The sequence below is a fragment of the Artemia franciscana genome, chromosome 9 (assembly GCF_032884065.1).
Source record: "Artemia franciscana chromosome 9, ASM3288406v1, whole genome shotgun sequence".
In the NCBI taxonomy this organism is placed as follows: Eukaryota; Metazoa; Arthropoda; class Branchiopoda; order Anostraca; family Artemiidae; genus Artemia; species Artemia franciscana.
Window position 1 is genome coordinate 20532586 of NC_088871.1, and position 23712 is coordinate 20556297.

Here is a 23712-nt window from a genome sequence, read left to right on the forward strand (position 1 = left end):
ATCTAAACTATTCCAGATACAATGTTTTTCACTGTTCCACACGTTTTTCACATTCTAACAGCTCCAACTTGAGTTTTTTTTTCTTTTCTTTTTTAACTGCCACAAAAACATGCAAAGTCAGTTTTGTAAAATATACGAAATTATCCAAGAACTCAAATAAAATCTTGGAAGAATCATTTCAGCTCGCATTTTTGCTATTTTAGGCTTTGAGGTTACTGTAATCAATTTAAAAAAGGTAGTAAAAAGGACATATCAGGCTACAGTAGTGCCCTTGACAAAAAAAACTCTGGTTTACGCTTCAAAAGTTACGAATTGCTGTTTTCTCTACAAATCACCCCCTTCCCTCATCCAGTTCTTCTATTAACTTAGTATGATATTCAGTGTTTTATTTCTAGTCTATTTTTATTTTTCTTTCAAGTCCAATTTTGTTTAAAAAACAATAAAAGCTAATTCTAGCAACAAATACGAGAGATCGGTGCGCTCCCTGCAACAATCTTATTATTCTTTAAACTGTATATTTTCTTTCGAGCGTAATTTTATGTTAATTTCAAGTCTAATTTTAAAGAAATATCAATGAAAGCTAAAATTAGCTACAAACACGATATACCTATGCACATCCTTACTACTATCTAATCAACACCTATAAGTTTTACATTTACTTCTTTACGATATCTTTTTTTGATTTGGATTTTATTTTATTAGTAATAAAATCTACAACTAGTAGGAAAAGGGATAAATTTTTTTTCTATTTTCTTACGAGACTTATTTTTCAATTTCACTTTTCAGTCTATTAATTTTGTAGATTTGACCAACTAAACTCATCACATTCGATCTTTTAGCTATTTTTATGCTAATTAATGATATTTTATACTTTCAAGACAGTAAGTCACGCATATACACCTCTCTCACTCTTTAACTATAAACTGTGACAATTCTTCTTTTTATTATTAACGGTCATCATCGCAAGAGCCCCAACAGAGATATATAAGCTTCACTTCCATTCAAAAACAAGTTCAGTATTAAATTTACCAGTGAACATTCAATCCATGTATTTTTAAAAATGAATAAATCCTGTCGAATGTCCAACAATGCCGGTAGTGTATGGAGAAGCCTTTTGTTGCTCTTTTTCAAAATGAATCGGTTGACAAAACTCTCGGTTCAATAGCTTTAAATCAATAAATCAATACAGTTTTTCACGGTAAATTAGAAGAATCAACGGCGTAGTTACAAGAAGCTCAAACCAAAAATACAAAAACCGAGAAGCAACAAAAAATAATCCTACAGATGGCACTTTGAATCAAATTGGTACAAGAATAACGCATTCTATACCCACAATAACGACACTTTCGAACAAAATGAAATTCTCGTACAAGAAGACGGTATTGAATCATAATGGCGTCATTTCACTTGACACCAAATCAACAATTCCTAGAAGGAGATGGACTAGCAAGAGAAAGAGAGGCTTTCGCGAGGGAAAAAGAGCTTTTGGTGAGTACGAATGCAAAGTGTGCATTAGCAAAGTTTGCACTAAAAAGATCATTTTTTTAATTTGTTAGAATTTTGAAGTAAGAGTTTAGACAAGGAATATCTAACTGTAAAACAAAGAAAAAGGGCTAAAGCATTTTTTATGTGTGACACGGACTCGTACCATTTCCAAGGCGAAAAATATTAGGGCTAATGTTTTCCACTGCCTGTTATCAAAAGTGTAAGTATTAAATGTGGTTGCTTACTGCATTTGTGGATTAAGTTTAACTTCCTGAATCAAAGCATCATATTTAAAAGATATATAGGTGCACCTATGTTTCAATGGCTTAATATTAGAGCCAAGAATTAATACTGGAGTCTGGAAAATCGTATTCATAGTTGTTTTCAAAACGCCAAATAAAGATTTGATGCGAAAAATTGGGCGCCATTAAATTAGGGAAATAGCCAAAGGGCCTTGAAAAAGTGCAAGAAGTGTAAAGTGGAATATTGGAAATTTTATCATTAAGGGTAAAAAATATTGAAGTATACCAGGAAACCTCGGGAATGGGACTTGTGGCCGTTTTAAGGACCAGGAATAAAAAGATCACCAGGTCCTGATCACTCTTAACTACTAACTTCGAAAAAAGAAAGTACAAGATGCAATAGCTTAAAAATATATGGTTCTTAAATTAAAAAAAAAGGTGGTTAGCAAAATTTTAAAAATAATAAATGCCTCGAATACCAAATATGTCATCTCTCAACAGACACCAAATAAAATTTACGGTCGACTTAGTTAAGCTCAATAGCTGAATTAAGCTTATCACGAAATTATGGGGTGTTAGAGAATATTAGAGATTTTATCTCTCCAGTACGCTTGAATTTTGAAGCTTAACAATATATGCATTTTGACAAAATACATTCTCAGGTATTACTTACAAGAGAGAAAAAAGTTTTCCCTTAATGGTGAAAGTTGGAATTAATCTCAAGCTTTTGAAAAAAAAAATGGCAAAAAAAAGAAATGTCCCAATTATGTAGCATTTTATGTGGCTGAAATTGAAACAAAGAAATTTCGCAATTCTCAACTGCACATACAGCTTTTGATGGAATTCTCACTAACATATTGAAACCCTCACCACGTGTAGTAAATTAGAATTACCTGTGCATAGCTTCCTCTACACGAGGCCCTATGACAGTCGACGAAACTACATCGTCTAATTGCATCATAATGTCGGCTCCAATTGCATTCTGAATTTCAATCGACTTTTCAGGGGTTAACATTATTTCTTTTCCATCATATGGTGAACGGAATTTGACACCGTCTTCGCATACTTCTGATAATTCAACCAGAGATACCATTTGAAAACCTCCCGAGTCTGTTAACAAAGCTTTTGACCAGCCCATTAAATTATGAAGACCTCCACATTTTTGCAACAGCTCTGCTCCCTAAAACATGGTTCAGTATCACATCAAACAAAACTGACATTTATCATATGAAGAATAAATGAAAGAGCCTTATCACGAATAAGGACATTTATCATGAAATGTACCAGTCGAAGAGCCTGTCATAAGGAAGACACAAAAAGAAAAGAAAATCATTACCCTAAGCCCAAAACACAAAATTACACCACAAAACAAAAATATGTCTCCTTGCCTCCCTTCTCTGTCCAAAAATAAGACCCTGGCTGTTTCAAACAGGGTCCCCTTTTGTGAGCAAAAACCAAGCAAACTCTATTCTGATGATCAGACACCAGCCAAATTCTAACTATAAAAGCACTATGGAGAAATTTTGGCATTAGCTACTCGTTTAATAATTTCACGAGATCGAATGCGTGTTTCGAGGAATTAGCGATTATACTACATAAAGTAGTATCCTGAGTTTTTAATCTAAGAACAGCCAGGATCAATAGAACGCATGCGGAAACTAGTGTAACATGACTTCTAACTCCTTTCCTCTAAAAGCAATATGTAGTGTTTCCTCTGGACTTAGTTTCAAGGAGTTGGTCACTTTGCCAGATCTTCTCTGCTCACAATTAAAAAAAAACTGCAAGTAAGGAGTGAAATAAAAACTTAAGACGAACAGAAATTACTCCGTATATGAAAGGGGTTGTCCCCTCCGCAACGCCTCGCTCTTTACGCTAAAATTTGACTTTGTCAAAACTCTACTTTTTAAAACAATAAAAAAAAACTTTAGCGTGAAGAGCAAGGCGTTGCGGAGGGACAACCCCTTTCATATACGGAGTAATTTCTGTTTGTTTTAAGTTTTTAAGTCGCTCCTTACTTGCAGTTAAAGTAACTTGTTTTTTTTTTTATTTAATTTCTGAACGTTTTTGAATTAATACATGTTTTGATTTTGGCTCAGCGCACATGAATAGTTCAAACGAAATTTGCATATTAATTTTTTATTTTTTTTTTGCTAAATGACTTTCTCTTAGATCGGATGATTTCGAAGAAAAAGGGTGGGGGAGGAGGCCTAGTTAGCCTCCACTTTTTGGCTACTTAAAAATGCAACTAGATTTTTTTATTTTTTGTACCAAAATTTTTGTTAGTAATAAACATACTTACCTTACGAATTAACTTACGTAACGAACTTCTATAATTGTGCATTTTTATTAAGTATACGAGGGGGGTTTGCCCCCTCGTCAATAGCCAGCTCTTTACACTAAAGCTTGAATTCTATCACGAATCTTTAAGAATGACCCCTGAATCACAAAGGCCGTAGAATAAATAGTTGAAATTACTAAAAATACTTTAGCGTAAAGAGCAAAGTATTGCGGAGCAGACGAACCCCCTTACAAACGTGATATTTTATGCTCGTTTTAGGTTTTAATGCTACTCATTACTTCCAGGTGAATTCTTTTTTATTTAGTTTCTCATTGGTTTGTTTAATAATGCTAGAAAATCCTGCGCCCCCTTCATGGAAATTCTCTTCCCTCATGATAAATTCCTCCATGGAAAGATCCTTCCACGTACCCCCTCCCTCAACCCACTTCCACCCAAACGTCAAAAGTCCCCCTGAAAACGTCTGCACACTTCATAATAACCATTACTATATGTAAACAACGGTCAAAGTTTGTAGCTTGCAGCCCCTCCCCCGGAGACTGTTGGGGATTAAACCGTCCCCAAAGACATAGTTACTAGGTTATCCGAATAGCCTGAACAGAATGGCTATCTCAAAATTTTGCTCCGATGACTTTGAGGGGAAAATGTGCGTGGGAGGGGGCCGAGGTGCCCTCCAATTTTTTGGTCACTTAAAAAGGGCACTACAACTTTTAATTTTCGTTAGAATGAGCCCTCTCGCAACATTCTCGGACAAATGGGTCGATACGGTCACCCCTGAAAAAAAAATAAATAAAAAAAAATACAAAAAAATAAACACGCACCCGTGATCTGGCAAAAAAATACAAAATTCCATATTTTTGGAGATAGGAGCTTGAAACTTTAACCATAGGGTTCTCTGATACGCTGAATCTGCTGGTTTGATTTTCGTTAAGATTCTATGACTTTTAGGTGGTGTTCACCCTCTATTTCCTAAAACAAGGCAAATTTTCTGAGGCTCATAACTTTTGATGGATAAGACTAAACTTGATAAAACTTATATATTTAAAATCAGCATTAAAATGTGATTCTTTTGATGTAACTATTGGTATCAAAATTCCGTTTTTTAGTGTTTCGGTTACTATTAAGCCGGGTCGCTCCTTACTAAAGTTCGTTACCACGAACTGTTTGAAAAATAAATGACCAGATCATGTTATGCGGTTTGGGGTTCAGAGTATGTACATAGATCTATCAAGTTTAGGTTATAATGGACCAAAATCTTAATAATTCCTGGTTGAGAACGTTTTCTAATAATAATTTTCATCGCACCGCTCCTAAAAAGTTACCTTATATGCATCGAGTCAACAAATTACATGAGTATTTTCTCTAGGTTTTTTTTCTGTTGAAACTCCTTTAAAATAATCAGCAGGTGAGTTTTCTACAATGACCTATCTTGGAATAACGTTCCAAAGGTTGTTCTAATGTGTCTTACAGAGCTGTTCTTTATGCGCTCGGTGGAAGGGAGTTTGCTCTAGTAGACGCTCCAATCACGGCAAGTATCTGTGTGTTTGCTGTCTTGGCAAGGGAATATACAAGATAAGATAAATTGTCTGAAGGAGGGTAGTAGCTTTGTTCGGAAGCAACTGCAACCATGATTGAGAAAAGAAATCTACGGAATTTTTTAAAAAAAGAGGCTGAAATCCCTCGAATATGTGAACTACAAAAAAAGCCATTGGAATCACCATGGTTGAAAACTTCCTACAGGGGTAACACCCCCCACTTCACCAACAAGGGAATTTTTTTTTCATTGCTAGCACCGATTTTTCTCCCTTTTTCGACCGAGCCTAGAAAGCTACAGATATATCGCAAGCCGGGTCCAGGGGTGAACGTGCTTCGTTACGCTTCCGACTTCTTTAAAAACAACTATGGACTGTACGTACTTCTTATATGCTCGAGTGACCTGGTTCACAACATTTCATTGTTACTTTCAACTGTCTAGGATGCTTGCGAAGTACATCTTGTACAGTAAAGCTCATGATTGAATTTTGGTTCTGTAGCACACATCAATTGACAAAGTAATAATCAATTGACAAAGTAATAATCAGAAAGATCAGGATAGGCAGATAGAATTCTTTGAACCATCAGGACAAACCAATTGCTATTTCGTTTGCTCCACGACCTACTTAGTGCTTCGTGCCACACTACGCAGTATATTTCTTCTGTGCGTTCCCCAGAGGCCCGTTAATATAAAAATACACCCGCCAAATTATTTATAGTATTTTTCGCTTGTAGAAAAATGAAACATTACCAAGAGGAAGCACAAATGCATTTTCAAGGATCTTCCTTGAAAAATGCAGATCTTCCTACTGTACACTGTGATACAACACTCATGTGACATAACACTCATACAAGTTTGCTTAGCTCATGGCCTCGCTTTTGCGGCAAAATAGTAAATATATGAACCAGCACTGTCCAAAATGTCCCGTCCAATGCGAATATTCTTCATTTAGATACTTAATTTTATATGTTCTGCATGCCCAAAAGTTCTTTAGGAAAGATTCAAAAATCAGTCAGAAAAAGATTTTATGCAGATTGCACGATGAAAGGTATCTGATATCTGATCAGATATCTGAGTTCTGGCATATTTTCTTGATCCATTTAGTTCTGAAAAGTTAGGAGGTTAGGAAAGATAGTGATTTTGGTAAAAATTTACTGATTGAGGCTGATGAATTGAGTAGTTCGGCAAAATAGTGAGACAATTAGACAATTTTGAGAATAGAGGAGTCGAATCTCCAAAATAGTGAGACAATTAGACAATTTTGAGAATAGAGGAGTCGAATCTTAGAAGCAACATTTCGACCGACCAAAGAAACGATGCTCCGACAGCCTCTCTAAGTTCCTGACTATGGTAAAGATCAGACCAAGTAAAGTGCAAGCGCACGCAATGAACCGAAGCGGGTGGAAAAGAGAGACGCCACTCTCTAAGCAAAGCAGCGTCCAGCACGATAAATAAATCAGGCAAGTTCAGGTCAATGAGATTATACGATTAATTTGGTACAACAGATCAGCGAGACTTTGTCCATGTATTTAATTGGAAGGTGAGATAGACCTATCCTTTTCGGTGTGATCTGACTGTGGTGAGACAGCATTTTAGCAAACTAGAAAAATTTACATGGTTAGGAGCTAATATTGGAAGTAGCTATTAGGTGTTGTGACGCAAAATGGATTCCCTATATGAGTTATAGTCTGGCTATCCCATTAGTATAATATTCGTGAACTTTGTTCAGTTTGTTTTCTTGTTTTCCCTTATAACCCCTCGTGATATCGCACTTCGGAAATTTATTTTTAGGCTAATTGTATTGAGATTCGCTAAATCCGTATTGAAATTCGCTAAGTCCATATTGAAAGAAGCGACCCGGCTCAATAGCAACCGAAACTCTAAAAAATTCAGTTTTGATAACAATAGTTACATCAAATGAATTGCATTTTAATGCTGATTTTAAATATATAAGTTCCATCAAGATTAGTCTTACCCATCAAAAGTTACGAGCCTGAGAAAATTCGCCTCATTTTAGAAAATAGGGGAAACACCCCCTTAAAGTTATACAATCTTAAAGGAGATCACACCATCAGATCCAGCGTATCAGAGAACCCTACAGTAGAAGTTTCAAGCTCCTATCTACAAAAATCCGGAATTTCACATTTTTTCACAGATCACAGATGCATGTTTATTTTTTGTTGTTTTTCACACGGGTGATAGTATCGACTCAGTGGTCCTAGAATGTCGCGAGAATGCTCACTCTAACGGAAATTAAAAGTTCTAGTGCCCTTTTTAAGTGACCAAAAAATTGGAGGGCACCTAGGCCCCCTCCCACGCTCATTTGTCCCCAAAGTCACCGGATCAAAATTATGAGATAGCCATTCTATTCACCATAGTCGAAAAACCTAATAGCTATGTCTTTGGGGACGACTTATTCCCCCACAGTCCCCGTGAGAGGGGCTGCAAATTAAAACTGACCTGTGTTTACATATAGTAATGGTTATTGGGAAGTGTACAGACGTTTTAAGGGGGATATTTTGGTTTGGGGGAGAGAAGTTGAGGGGAGGGTTATGTGGGAGGATCTTTCCATGGAGGAATTTGTCACGGGGAAGAAAACTTTCAATGAAGGGGGCGCAGGATTTTCTAGCATTATTTAAAAAAACAATGAAAAAATAAATATGAAAAGTTTTTTCAACCGAAAGTAAGGAGTAGCATTAAAACAAACAAAAATTATTACGCGTATGAAGGGTTTACCTCCTCGTAATACCTCGCTATTTACGCTAAACTATTTTTAGTATTTTCAACTGTTTATTTTTTGGCCTTTGTGATTCAGGGGTAATTCTTTAGTGATTGGGACAAAATTTAAGCTTTAGTGAAAAGAGCAAGGTATTGACGAGGGGGTGAGCTCCCTCATATACGCAATAAAAACATACGAATATAGATGTTCGCTATGTAAGTTAATTCGTAAGTTACGTATATTTTTACTAATGAAAATGCTCGTAAAAAATTAAAAGTTCTAGTTGCCTTTTTAAGTAATCAAAAAATTGGAGCCATTTAAAAGCCATTTAGCCAAAAAAAGATTAGTATACAAATTTCGTTTTAATTATTTATGTGCGGAGAGCCAATGTCAAAGCATGCATTAATTCAAAAACGTCCAGAAATCAAATAAAAAAACAAGTTTTTTAACTGAAAGTAAGGAGCGACGTTAAAACTTAAAACGAACAAAAATTATTCCGTATATGAAAGGGGTTATTCCTCCTCAACGCCCCGCTCTTTACGCTAAAGTTGTTTACTCTTTTAAAAGTAGAGTTAAGGGAAAGAGTCAAACTTTAGCGTGAAGAGCGGGGCGTTGAGCAGGAAAAGTCCCTTTCATATATGGAGTAATTTCTGTCCGTTTTAAGTTTTAATGTTGCTCCTTACTTTCAGTAAAAAAAAACTTGTTTATTTATTTAATTTGATTAAGAGGTTGCATCTGGTCAGATTTGGTTGAGATTTTAATGACATTAATTGACGTAGGTAATGCGAGTAGAGCAGGAAAATATCTGTTTCGAATGCATCAAGACCAATTAGATACTGGAGCATTAGTCCGGGATCAAACATTCTTTCTTAGATATTTAGCAACCAAAATCTAATGTCAAATATCTTGCCTATCTACATTATTTTACCAATAGGTTTTGATGAAACCGGTGAGTCGATCTAACTCGGCAATCAGGGCGGCAGATATCGTTTTTGAAGATACTATGGAGGTCAGCAAAAAACAATTACATGTGTAAGAAGAGGTCCTCAAAGGGCCGAACAATATTGGTCATATTTAATTCAGAAGATCTGAATACTAAGGGAAAATAAGGATGGTAGAGAGATTGTAATTAGTTATCAGAAGCTTATATGGGATTTATATAATGAATTAGATCTAATTCATCTGTCTAGTGAGCACAGTCAGATCCAGGGGGCCCCACCCTTCTCTTTATTGCACCCTCATTCAGTGTTTTTTCTTTTTTTCCCTCTTTTTCTATATAGACTTGTTAATTTGGTAAATTATTGTCACCCTTGTCACATTTGAGCGCCACCAAGATTTTGCTCAAGATCCACCCTCGCTAGCAAGGCAGAAGACATAGCTTGCAAGGCTTATGTAAAAGTTACTTACAAAAGAACATCAATCCTACAAAAAGAAAATTATTGGCAGGGTTCTTTTACTAATTGAAAGGAAAACTCTAGAACACGAAAAGTATACACCTCTATCTTATACAAAATAGTTGAAAAAAAATAAAAAAGGAAAGAGAGGCCCGTATGGAGGCTGCCAAAAAAATATTACCAGGATTTTACCAAAATTATTGAGGGACTAATGAAATTTCAGTGGAGAATTCAGAGAGGGAAGTGTCATCGCAAAAAACTTATAGGTCACTGGATCACCAGGATCATTCCCTAAGGATCGATTACAAGAGAACGAGATACGCAAAACATTAAACTCTAACTCTCAGACAGGGGCAAGTTCTATAACTGTGAGGGAGAGCGTGACATTCCGTAGAAGAGCTAAAAAGACAAAAAATTGAAGAAAAAGAGATAAAAAAAATTCAAAAAAGAAACATAATTTGCAATACACTCTGCAATGGCGGGCAGTAATATTTAGGAATAATTACGTTTGTTAGGTTCAAACTGCAAGAGGACAAAAAAACTTGGGAGGAAGGCTCTTTGTCTCCTCGGAGAAAACCAGAGATGATTGGGAAACAAAATTGGGTAAACTACAATGGGTTTTGGAATAGCCAGGAGATACAGAATTTTGGATTGTATTGGGAGGCCCGGGAAGGAATTTGAGATTTGTTCTATTAGCTTTTAAGAGCACTTGGCTGTAATTGAGGGGGAGGAGTTTGTTTGAAAGTTCATTAATGTTAGACAGTTCCCTAAACCCCCGATTATTGGACCAGTTGTGATCCCTTTACCAAGACAAAGCCTTCTAAACTAAGGTCCCTGGGAGATACTCTTTCCCAATACCAGTACTTTACCCTATTCCCCAAACCTTTACCCTGTGGCCCCGTACCCTATTTTTATCCTTGATTTCTGTCGACATTTATTCTCTCAATGACTATCCCAAGGAGCACGTCCCAGAAAAAGCTCAGATTTGACTCAAATTTTAAATCATTTCAACCCTGAATTTTGACACACCTTTGTCTTTTTTGTCACAAGAAACTTTAAGTTAAGTCATGAGGCAAGTTGTGTTATAATTCAGATGTGTGTTTGCTTCCAATATTCTTAGCAAAATTTAATCTAAAAAAGAAATTGCGTATGTCACTATTAAAAAAACAATTTGTTTTTCAAAATAGCATGGAAATTTTCCAAAGTATAGCATATTTCAATTTTACATTTAGGCTATACATTTTGGTTTTATTTATGCTATGGAAAAGTCAGGTCATTTACATACCGGCCTCATCCCTAAGTGGTACGTATTGGCTAGAATAAGATTGCAATCCAGATCATAAAGCTGATCAACCAGAATCCCTTTCATGGTACCCTGTAAAGATAAAAGGATAAGAGAATAAATAAAACAGAGTGACACATATTTACATCAATTTTTGGAGAAAATACTGCTTAAAAATACAATATAATCAAACGAGCTATTTCATCATTTTCATAAGCTAAAAACAATACAATAAAAATAACTAACAAGTTATAGTGTTCATTCTAGCACAGACTTAACTAGTGTCAAGGTTGTACAGTCAGGAGCAGCAACTTATTAAAGACCTTTAAATCTGTTTTACCTTTTAATCTCTTACATAAATTCCTAGAAATCAGTTTTCAAAATAGCAATATGCAACTAAAATTAATCAAAATAATAGTTGTCATTCTTGAATCAGCTATAAGTAGCATTTTTCTTCCCTTGACACTTTATTTCTCAACCAGACTTTTAAATTCTTGGTTGCTAGTGGTCATGGTTTGCTCTTTACTAAGTTACAACTATTGCTGCAACCATGATTTTAGAATAATTGTTTTCTAGTCTTTATATTACGCTGTAATGACAGTGGACCCCCTCCCCCATGAACACAAAACAAAGGAAATATAAATTATATTTTTTTACTAAAAATAATATAACAGAAAACCATATTCAATATAAAAAATAAAACAATTAATATGTACAAATATTAAATCAATATTATTACACAGTATTCTCTCCTATCTATTCTATGTGGATTTTTCAGTACAAGTAAAACATTGCCATATCCCTTTGCTTATTCGTTCTTTTTCCACAAGTCTCCTTTGGCTGATCAATTTTTATGTGAAGGGAGAGGGAAATTTTTGGGGGTGATTGTCTACAGGGTGGGGGGTGGATTCTCCAGAGAACCCGTCCACAGCAGGAGGAGGCACTCTCATGACTTGTACCTCTATACACTTTGATCATGGTATAATCCTTTTGCAGTTGCCACTAATTTCTTATTTTTAGAATATTTTTTTAAAAGAACTAAAAATTTAAAAAACAAAAGTTGTAAGATATTTTGTACCATATATTCTGCCATTTGCCAGAGCCAGCTTCAAATAACCACAGACCTCAAACATGGACAAGATAGCATAAAGTAAAGCTCTTTGGTAGTGAAAAGCATCAACAGCTAATACATTGTCATCAATGTCTTGGTCACCAAGATTTATCCCCTTGTGTGCTTTCTGACATAGCTTTTTGTTGTGAGCAAGGAAAAGTTTATAAACTGTACCTTGTAAATCTTCAAGCTATGCATGCCCCTAAATATGTTTCTGTTTGAGACAGGTCAAATAACATGGCCTTGACTTCAGAGCAAGGTAGATACACCTGACTTTTATCCCATTCAGCCTCTGTAGCTGTATTGGGGCTTCTTCTCTTCTCACAAGTTGTTGAATATAGCAATGGTATTTGGTTCTATCTTGTAATAGACGTAGGAGATGGGGGAAGTTCTGGCCACTGAAGTTATTGTACCATCTCTTGTGAGGTTGTCCTTGAGGCTGTGTGCCATGTACCTGTCCTTCAAATGTGATTTTTGGCAGGTGACTTGACGCCATTCATTGGGTATGACCAACCCAGCGGAATTACTGACTTCTAATTTGGTTTAAGATAGTGCACGACTAGTGAAGAAGTTTACAGAAGTCTTCATTGGATACTCAGTCAATGTAGGTGATCCTTGCAGGTTTGCAAGTTTCACTTGCAAGTATAGCAATGGGGATTATGAGAGAGTTGATGAGTCAGACCTTCAGTAATTTTGATTGTAATTTGCTTTTCCCGATTGACAATAGGCTCTTCAATCTGCTGATTAACCAGGCTAAGTCTATGCTTAATCAATTTTGGACAAACATTACTAGATGTTAAAAGAGTGCCAGAGTAGACAAAAGATTCTGCATTTTCGATTTGCTCTCCTTTTATGGTCAGCTATACGGCTCTGTATGCATAGTCTTTAGACACCCAAATGACCTTCCTTTGGCTGTGTTGACAACCATTCCAAAGGTTTTGATTACTGACACTAGCTTGTTTGTATCTATTTGTAAGAGACGTTCATGACTGTTATTTTTCACAACGTTGTCTGTATGAGCTAATAAGTCAATAAATTTCCCTCCAATGCATAAGCTGCCCAGGGTTTTATCAAGTGAACACCACTCAGCCAACACCACCCACATAGATTTTCAAGTTAAGAGCAAATTGGCATCTATGATTTCCTAAACATTGCAAGAAGGAACAAAACATAATCTTGCAAAAATGGCAACATCTTACAACAAAAATAGTACATATTTACAGCAAATTATATTTACAACAGTACAAAAAATTTACAACAGCAATAGTAAAATTGACATGAAATGGAGATATTCTAATTTTTATAAAAATTTGTGACTTGTTGTGACCAACCAGGATGAATCTTGAAAAGCCTTAGTTGTACTGTAAAACTTCATATTGACTCCATTAGATGTTTATTAGTCCTAAAAAGTCCCAGTTGCTATAAAATATAAAGGTGAGTGAATATAGTACTTACTTGTATCATTCCTAAGGGTGCTTCACATTACATTCCCCCTCCCTCTAATGTACAAATCTATAGCTCAAGTCATATATATATATATATATATATATATATATATATATATATATATATATATATATATATATATATATATATATCATGAAAAGAGAAATCACCAATGCAACAGCACAAATACAAAAAAAAAAAAAAGAGAGACAGAAGGAGAAAAGGAAGACTGTTTTCCTAAATTAGTGATTAATATAGACCAGCATTTGAATGAGGCCTTAACCCTACTCATCCATACAATCACATAGGTCAAACAGCATAGCCACACACAATCAACCATAAAGAATAATCCATGGACAGGCAGTCATGTCGTCAATAAGTATAAGTCGTCATTTACCAAACAATAGAAAAAATAATATAGACAAATAATTCAGAGGCAACACCCAACATAAGGGCACATCAGGAGAATACACTGGCCTATATAGGCTTTCGCCACTCTAAATTCTCTACCCAGCACAGTGTTGTGGCTACCACAGAATATCCATGGCATCCCCGCGTCAGGTATCACCCCCAAAATATATGCCTATGAAAGAAAAAAAACAGCAAATATAAAACAAAAAAGTAAAACCAAAACAAGCTTATCCTGTTAATATATCCATCCCTTTAGCAACAATAGGTAAACTAAATATTATAAATTTTACCAAATCGAAAATATTAACACATTGCAAAAAAACCTGAATGAACTAAACAATTATAGAATTCATCTTTACCATGTTGCTAATTTTTAAGAAAATCCGCTCAATTAGAAACACAATTCAAAATAAATGGCGCTGCGACAACATTTCTCGAACCTCCGAAATTAGTTGAAAATTTCTTTAAGTATTTCTAGATAATTCTTTTGATATTTATTTAAAAGTTCGTTATAAAGAAAACTAAATTTTTTAAATTGCCAAGTTAATTTATTTGCAGAAAAACTTCTTGATATCAATTTTTGGCTTAAGATTTTCCATCTATTTTTAAAATCAATATAATTACTACAAATCCTTGTATAACGAAGTAACTGTGGAAAAACGCTGAATATGTGATATTTGAGTGTATATTACTTTCAGGAAATGGGAAACTAATCACTTCAAAATCAAAATCATCCGTTTTATTATACATTTTAAAACTTAATTTATTATTATCACGAATATTAATATTTAAATCTAAGAAATGATCTTCATGACCACGCCATGACTAGGCTCAAGAATAAGCTCTGATGGATATATATTTTTAGAAATATCAATGAAATCCTTACAATTTAAAACCAAAATATCATCTAAATATCTTTTATTATTTGACAAAGCATGTTTTAAATTAATTGGATTATTCTTATCCATCATATATTTATATTCTAGTTGACTTAAAAACAAGTCAGCTATAAATGGGCTGGCATTCCCCCCCCCCCATGGGAATTCCCACAATTTGCTTGTACAAATCACCATATATATATATATATATATATATATATATATATATATATATATATATATATATATATATATCTACTCAAAAGAAAACTAAAAAATTTGGAACACAACCTTAGAAAATTCAAAAATATTTACTTATATCATTTTATAAAAGGTTGTCACTTCACTTTACCAGCCCCCCCCCCCCCTCCCTAATTGGCAGATAGGGTATAGACACAGATGATATGATGATTTTTGTAAAAAGAAAAAGAAAACTACTCTGGAAGGCTTAATTTAAAGACTTTTGGTTTGAAAAGGATTTCAGTATGTAGGAAAAACATCTAGGAATCTTACTGTTTGAATAGAAATTTGAACTTTTATCAGAAACGTGCAGAAAACTCCAATATTCTGAAATCAGAATGTCTTATCTTACAAATTCAACAGAACAAAAAAATTACCTGTTTTCAATGTAACTAGGAACTCAATTTAATAGGTGTTGAAATACTTGGGGAGTGCTTGTAGGCAGATCCTGGTACATTCAATATGCCTATTCTTTTTACTTTGTTTCTTCATTTCTCTTTAACCTTCTTTAATGTATAAACACATAAAACACTATTCAGATAGTTGAAGCAAAAAACTGTAACGTAAATTTGGCAAAGAGAATATAAGACAGTCAAAAAGAATTTCGTATAGAAATTTGGCCAAATTTCCCCAGTGCAAAGTTTTCCCCAGAAAATTCACCCCCAGAAAGATTCCTCGCCAAAGAAGATCCTCCCTATGGAAATCCACCCCAAGCACAAAATCCCTCCACCGAAAATGCCTGTATGGATCCCAATAACAAATACTATATGCAAACAATGAACAAATTTCATAACTTACATTCCTCTCCCCACAGACACGGGGGGGGGTCATTTTACTCCTAAAGACTTAATTGTATAATCTTTAAACTATACTGAACAAAATGACTATCTTAAAACTCTGATCAGATAACTTCAGGGAAAAAGGTGAAATGGAGAAGGGTCAGTTACCCACTAATCTTTTGGTCACTTAAAAGGACAATAGAACTTTTAATTTCCACTCAAATGCCCCACTGCCAACCTTCTAAGACTGTTATTTTGATTCAATCACACTTGGCAAAAATAAATTAATAAACAAGCATCCATGATCTGTCTTCTGGCAAAAATTGCAAAATTCCACATTTTTGTATATAGGAGCTTAAAAAATAAATTAATAAACAAGCATCCATGATCTGTCTTCTGGCAAAAATTGCAAAATTCCACATTTTTGTATATAGGAGCTTAAAACCTTTACAGTAGGGTTTTCTGGTATGCTGAATCTGATTATGCACTGTGAGCACCCCTAGGATACTTTTTGTGGCTACAGGTAAGATCACAAGTGCCAAGGATGGGGATCCTAGCACCACAGTAGCTTGTCAGTTGCTGATTAGTTGGTTGCAGATTTGGTTTTGGTTCAAGCTTGTCAAAAATATTTTTGGGAACGAAATTCACTTGGCTCCTGTGTCAATTTTGAAGTTGACTGAAAGTTGGTTTTTTAAGGTCAGCAGGGCAAGGGCTTCATCTTTACCACTACCTTTGTCAATGGTATTCAGGAAAATTGTTTTCTGATCATTGACTGTCTCTCTAAATTACTAATTTTCTATGTCAATGGTGTTTATGTTTTTTTTGTTGCTGCAACAGACCCTTCCAAAATGGTTTGGCTTCTTGCACTGTGTACATATTTTCCCCTTTGCTAGACATGCATGACTGGTCAAGTAAGATCCACCATAAAAATAGCATTTTCTACCCTTGGGGTGGTCATTAGAAGAAGCATTCTGATTTCAGATGCTATTCAAGCTTTTGACCATATGTAATTGCATCAACTTCCTTTTTGATAGATATTGGTTTACTCCCACTGGATGGTCTAAGCTGAGCTTGGGTTGTTTTGTAGGTTCTACATCTTGAAACTGCAGTCTCAAGAGTTAATGAGTCACACTCTACTAACAGTATCTATCAAACAGCTTCGTTTCAAATTCCACAGACAATTCATTCACAAATCATTTCATCTTGTTCTATGTATAGACATGGTTTTGCCAATGTTTTTAATTCTGTGATGTACCTTTCAATACTTATGTTTTCTAGTTGGTCCTGCTTCTAGAAGATGTATCTTGCAAACACAGTGTTCTTTGGGCTTACAGTCTTTAAAGTATTTGATAAGGGGTTAAATTTTGTTGGCTTCACTTTTTTCCATTTTGAAAGTATTGAAGATCTCTTGTCCCTTTTCTCCCATCCAGATAAGCAGGTAGGCACACTGAGATTTGTCTGTGTTTTTTGTCAGCAGTCCTAAAAGCCTCAATTGGGCATGCTGTTCAAATTGATTCTATTTATCTGCCAAGGATGTGGCATCCCAGTTGATGGATGGCTGTTGGACTTTCATAGTGCTGTTAGATTTCAATACCAAGATCCCACTCCTGACACCATGTAACAATTGTGACTAATGCATTCATTTGACCCAAGCTCCTATAAAGAAAAGTAAGCAATACAAGCAAGCATAGCACACATGCAAGAATAAACACAAGCACTAGCAAAGCAATCATAATCACTACAGGAGCAGGTGATGCTTTGTCATCAACTATGTCTGTCACAAGTGGAGTTCTGCAGGGCAGTTGTCTTGGGTTGGTACTCTTCTGTCTTTTCATCATTGATTTGCCACGAGTTATTAAGAATTTGACCATAAGAATGTTCACAGATGATGTGAAAGTTACAGGTCAGTCATGAATAAACATGAGATTTCTTTCCTTCAAGAGGATTTGTTTGCTCTGTACTGGTGGTCTATGGAAAACTCTATGTTCATAAACAAAACAAAGTACAATACTGAGCACTGTTTGTGTAGACTCTCTCAACATTACCATTGCTTTGTTAATGGTAAATCAATTTCAAGCAAAGAGAATTTTTGAGACCTTGGGGTTTGCTTTGATTCAAGTCTCAATATTCAATTATTCAATTAAATATTCAATTTCAATTAAAAATCAATATTCAATCAATATTCAATTAAAAATACTCAATAATTTTTTGTCCAAACTTGATAAACATCTACTGGGTATCACCTATAAGGCAAATTACTAATTATTACATCTATAGCATACATTTTTAATCTTCAGTCATTGATTTCACTTTATGTATCCACTGTGCATCTGATATCTGAGTATTGCTCATCAGTATGGTATCCCTTTAACAAGAGAGATAGAGAAAGTGCAATGTAGGGCCACCAAACTCATACCTTACCTGAGACATCTAACATACCACCAAAGAATGCAAAGACTACAGTTGCCTAATCTTAGTTCTAATTTGATGGAGCTAATCTAATATATACATTTTGCTTCTCACTTTTACAGAACACAGCAGTACCCCTCAACACCAACACAAAATATATCCACCATGTTCATAGAAAAGATTAGGCCAAAACTCTTTATCTAGCCAAGGGTGGAAGACTTGGAATGGACTTCCATCAGAAACAGTTGCAACTATCATGGTAAAGTCTTTCAAAAGTAGTTTAGCCTCTACAGATTTCCATACTAGGTCTTAACACATCTGTCTTAAGGATATTTTTTTTTCTTTGTATTAGTCATTTTGTGACCTTTATGTCTTCATAGTAGGCTATGTTATTTTTCATAGATTTGTATGTGTGTACTATGTTGTCAGCATTGTCATAATTTTTTTTATAATGTTTAGTGTGACAAGCTTGATAGAGCTTAACATATTTTGGTATTACTAAATAAATAAATAAAATAATCAGTGCCTTTGCCCTATATAGCTCAAATTATATATGTTCTTTCATTTTGCTATACATCCCCCTTTTTAAATATATTTAATGGCAAAAAAGCAAAAGTTTAAGTTTGGGAGTGGCAGTAAAGTTAAATGAAACATTTTCAGGAATGATACAAGTATTTTATGACTTTTAAGCAGTTTTAGAATTTCAAAGGCTAGTATTTTCTTTTTGGTAGGCCTAGCTGTAAACTAGTGTCCTAACTTAGTTCATTAGGAGAAGGTGGACAGAGTTAGAGTAGCCCAGTTAGAGACTTCCCAGGAGCCTGTAGACCCATCTCCAAAACTTTCATTTTCCTATCCTAACCTCTTTTTGAGACAGCAAAAAGTCAATTAACCAGAATTTTACCTGTCTTTAGTTCTGAAAATGCAATTCCTGTTATTTGAGTAGAATTTTGAGCCATATCAAAGTTTTTTTTTTCAGAATTTAGGAAATGTATTTGCATATTTTCAAAACCTTATAAATTGGGATTTAGCAAAGTTGTTAAGCTGAAAACAATTTTGTTGTACTCCATTTAAGCAGAAGATCTATTTTGCAAGGTTTCACTTTTATAACACACATATTTTTAAAGGTCACCAAAGGTAAGGGCTCTCTAGAGGCAGAAGGAGTCGTGGTAGGTAGCCTACATCAAAATACCTTCCCAGGACATACTATAGCCTGTAGACCCATCCTTGAAAGTCTCATTTTCCTAACCTAACCCCTTTCCAAGATAACAAGAAGTCACTCAACTAGAAATTTACACCATTTATTAGTCTACATTTTAATCTGCTAACCAAGTACAAGGTAATAAGTTAACGTTTGGGGCCTATTAAGGTTAAAAATGGAGCTTACCCTGTAAGCAATTATTGAATTTAGAAAGAGCTTAAAAATGACATCAAGGGGTATATTCACTTTATTACTAGCTATATGAATTTATATAAATATATCAATCCTTGTCGGATTGTCCCTCACTTCTGGGGGGAAATTCATGATGGCAAGCATAGGCCTAGCCTAGTTCCTTGAAGAATCTAGAATAAAATTAATGGTCTACTTACCTGAGTCCCAACAGGCATAAAAACAGGAGTATCTACTACAGTATGGGGCAGTGTCATTTTTGCTACTCTTGCTTTGGTTACTGGGCATTCTGCTAATATCTTAAATACCAAAGTTGGCCCCATATTATTCCTTGTTTTTAAAATTTGAATTTGGCATTTGAGCAGCCAGCTGTGAGATAAGAGTTGGCGCAGCAGGACATGCGAAAATCAGCGCATTCTCACCATTTCTTTTTTGGGAGGAGTTCGAAATTCTTGCTTAGATAGTGCAGGCATAAGTGAGAAAAAGAATGAGGAACTCAGAGACAATATTACCAGTTTGGGTGCAAATTGTGTGCCTTTCAGACAGCAAGAACTCAAAATTGGTAAAGTTAAGCCTTTAGTGACAGGTTTCGGTGCAATACCTGCTCTGGCAATTCAGCAATAGTTGGGTGGTCACAAAAGAGTTAAACACTTTTTAGCTGCATCCTGTTTTGAATATTGTGCTTATCATTCATGGCAGAAAACACTTTCTTGATAAAGACTTAGCTGATCAGTAAGGCCAAAATTGAAAGAGTTTGCAACAAAAGCATGCAACTGAGCATGTCTTTGTAATGGCTAACGCCAAACCAGAATGATTCCACGTCCACTGTTGCTTCACCTTGGAATTTTCCCATCCAGTCCACCTGAAAAAAATTTTCCACTTATTTTCCAGTTCACTAAAGTGACTTACTTCAAAAAAGAAGGTGGCAGCTCTTGGAAGCATGATCTTACAGCAGTGTTTGACAAATTTAAGGAGAAAAAACATTAATCTTCTTTAAGAGCGTGAGGTTTAAGGGTTGCCTTACCTCAAAGACACCATATTTAAAAAGTAATGGTACCTTCGTGGTATTTCAACGTTTTCCAAACTTGATTTCGATGTGTTTAAGCCCTAAATGATAGGATGGGTGTTTCAGACCCTAGTTCTCAGTTTTATAATCATCTTTTACGACAAGGTTATGCTAAGAGGCTTATGTGCCGTGTATCCTTCGAATCAGTTGAATTCTAAACCTTGGCAAAAGAACGTTTCAAAATTTATTACAGGTGCCTAAATATTGGGCTTTTAAGTTCGACAGACCCCACCCTGCAGTCTGTGTAGCTTTTTTATGGCTTTGCATAGAAGTCAACTTGTAATTTTACGATCTTTTTAGAAAACAATTGCTTTCGTTTCAACTTATTTAAGTGTCCTACATTCAAAAGAAAGTATTTTTACTCTTAATGGACCCTTATTAGTATTTTTGTTTGGTAATTCCGATTTCTTTCGTTTTGAGCCGGAAAAGATCCTTTACAGTAAGAACCTGGTCTCCTATGAAGCAACTGACGAACCGGAGCGATGATATGAACAAGACAAAGACTATTTACATAAAAGGACATCCTCAACATTCTACAAAACAAAGATGGAGACCTAACAACTAGCAAGGGTGATACGAACGATCTGGCCTTCGCCAAAGAGAGTGTTGATGTCAGTGATTACAGTTTTTTAGACATTAGAATTAAGAAGATAACGAACAAGAGACCATCAGATGGTGACGAGGAAAATATTCCTCTTGCTAAGTGAGACTTTTGCAAAAAAAGTGAAGTGATAATTTTTTGCAAAAAAAGTGGACTAAGTCGGAGCCACATCAAAGCAGCAGGAGAGCTTATAATCTTGTTATTCTTTTTTCAGGTCTCAAAGGTCATGTGCGACTCTAGAGAGAGAGAGAGAGAGAGAGAGAGAGAGAGAGAGAGAGAGAGAGAGAGAGAGAGAGAGAGAGAGAGAGAGAGAGAGAGAGAGAGAGAGAGAGAGAGAGAGAGAGAGAGAGAGAGAGAGAGAGAGAGAGAGAGAGAGAGAGAGAGAGAGAGAGAGAGAGAGAGAGATCGGTATATTTAAAAACTATCGTAACATAGAGCTAAATTCAGTTTTTTCACAAAAATCATACATTTAAACAAAAATTACACACTACAACTCAGCATTAAAAACTGATGTGAAAAAAGGCACAAATGAGTTTGCGTATCGATTGGTTCGTACTTTAGGGGGTACAAGTTGATTTCGTAATCGAGTTCGGCTATTAAGAGGGGCTGGTTCGGGTAGTAAAGATCGGTGGCTCTTATTGGCTAGGATGAATTTTCCAAATTGGTGAATAAGGTGTTCCAGCCGGACTTTAAGTGGAGATAAATTTAATTTAGCGAGGGCTTGATCGTAGGGTATGCCACGGTCTCGGAGTATAATCCTTGTTGCTCTTTTCTGGACGCACTCTATGTCGCGTAATAGGTACGCTGTGCGGATAGCAGATGGACCCCACACCGGGCACGCGTACTCGAGCAACGGGCGAACATAACATGTGTAGGCATGGAGAAGGCTTTTAGTATCACACCCAAAACGCCTCATTTTGGTAAGTGTCTGAAGGCTTGTATTAGGCTTGTGGACGGTTAAATTAATATGGGCACTGAAACTACAGTCACTAGTGAAAGTTACTCCTAAGATTTTTATAGGGGGCTTTCGGCTGAGAATATCCCTCCAAGCAAAAAAATAAAATCCAACTATATCTGCAGTTCGTGCAAAGAAAATGTTTATATGTAACATTCAAAATGCCTACACCCCAAATGTAAATAGTGGAATTATTGCTTTAGTGTTTCTAAATAATACATCTGAATTTTTTCTACGATATGAAAATCCCATCTGACTTCATTGACAGATTCAAATATCTTGTTATGGCAGTTATCAAAAAAGAATAAAGTGTACAGATTTTGACTTCTGGCCTTGCTATTGTGAAAGCGGAATGCCCCCAATTTGTGCCAATTTTTTATTATGCACTAAATCGGTAAAATAGATATACAGACAACGGTAAAATAGATAGGTAAAATATGCTGATTTGAAAATGCAATACCCAGCCACTCTAAAAGCGTCTAAGTGGCGTATATTTAATGGTTAATTTTTCACTGAAATTTCTACGACGGCCACACATTGACGGTTCTTATAGTTTTATCAGTATCATTATCAATTAACGAAAAGAAGAATACAGATAAAGTTCTACTAATCTGAGATAATGGGGTAATTCTGGGTTTCCGACCCCAGTAATTTTTTTTCTTGTCTACCATTTTTTTGGCTAGTGAGTCTTAGTGATATTCTTAGGGCTAATGGTTATTCTTTAGATGCTGTTTGTACGTGATTGAACCCTCTTTCCACTCTCAGCTAAAGCCACCACTGTTCAAACCCTGAACTATGAATAATAAATTAGGCCTACCGCTGATTAGAAGGGTATATATTAGCCCCTTTTGTCCCCTCCAAATCAATATTGTTGCAAAATTAACATTGTTTTTGATGGGTTTCTAACTCTTTTAAAAAGAAAATCTACCTTAAATCACACTTGCTTACAATAGCTTATGGACAAATCTAGTGTATTCTAGTTAGTGATGATGGGGCTGCAGTTAAATCTTATTGAGCGAGACATGGTTTTGTCACCCAGTTCTTGTCAAGATTTAATTTGAAACTATCAATTGTTGTGGATCCCACTGTCTTCTTGCTTAGGACATTCCACCTGGAACATGATATGAAAATCCTTACAAGCCTTTTAAAAATTATAACTGACTCCATTGACAGATTCATATATCTTGTTATGGCAGTTATCAAAAAAGAATAAAGTTTACAGATTTTGATTTCTGGCCTTGCTATTGTGAAAATGGAATGCCCCCACTTTGTGCCAATTTTTCAATATGGGCTAAATTGGTAAAATATGCTGATTTGAAAATGCAATACCCAGCCACTCTAAAAGCATCTAAGTGGCGTATATTTAATGGTTAATTTTTCACTGAAATTTCTACGACAGCCACACATTGATGGTTCTTAGAGTTTTATCAGTATCATTATCAATTAACAAAAAGAAGAAAACAGATAAAGTTCTACT

The 23712-nt window shown here is 35.3% G+C and overlaps 2 protein-coding genes across 2 annotated transcripts in view; one reads left to right on the plus strand and one right to left on the minus strand.

Moving 5' to 3' along the window:
- LOC136031120 (queuine tRNA-ribosyltransferase catalytic subunit 1-like) overlaps positions 1-20065 on the minus strand; it is a 43281-nt gene extending 23216 nt beyond the window's left edge. Inside the window, exons 1-3 of the mRNA XM_065710437.1 lie at positions 19814-20065; positions 10956-11045; positions 2621-2907 (exon numbers count right to left, since the gene is read on the minus strand). Coding sequence (XP_065566509.1) covers positions 2621-2907; positions 10956-11045; positions 19814-19936 — 500 coding nt within the window. The 5' untranslated portion in view covers positions 19937-20065. The remainder of the gene's footprint in view (positions 1-2620; positions 2908-10955; positions 11046-19813) is intronic.
- Positions 20066-22807: 2742 nt separating this feature from the next.
- LOC136031121 (homer protein homolog 2-like) overlaps positions 22808-23712 on the plus strand; it is a 47012-nt gene continuing 46107 nt past the window's right edge. Inside the window, exon 1 of the mRNA XM_065710438.1 lies at positions 22808-22859. Within this exon, the coding sequence (XP_065566510.1) occupies positions 22855-22859 (5 nt within the window). The 5' untranslated portion in view covers positions 22808-22854. The remainder of the gene's footprint in view (positions 22860-23712) is intronic.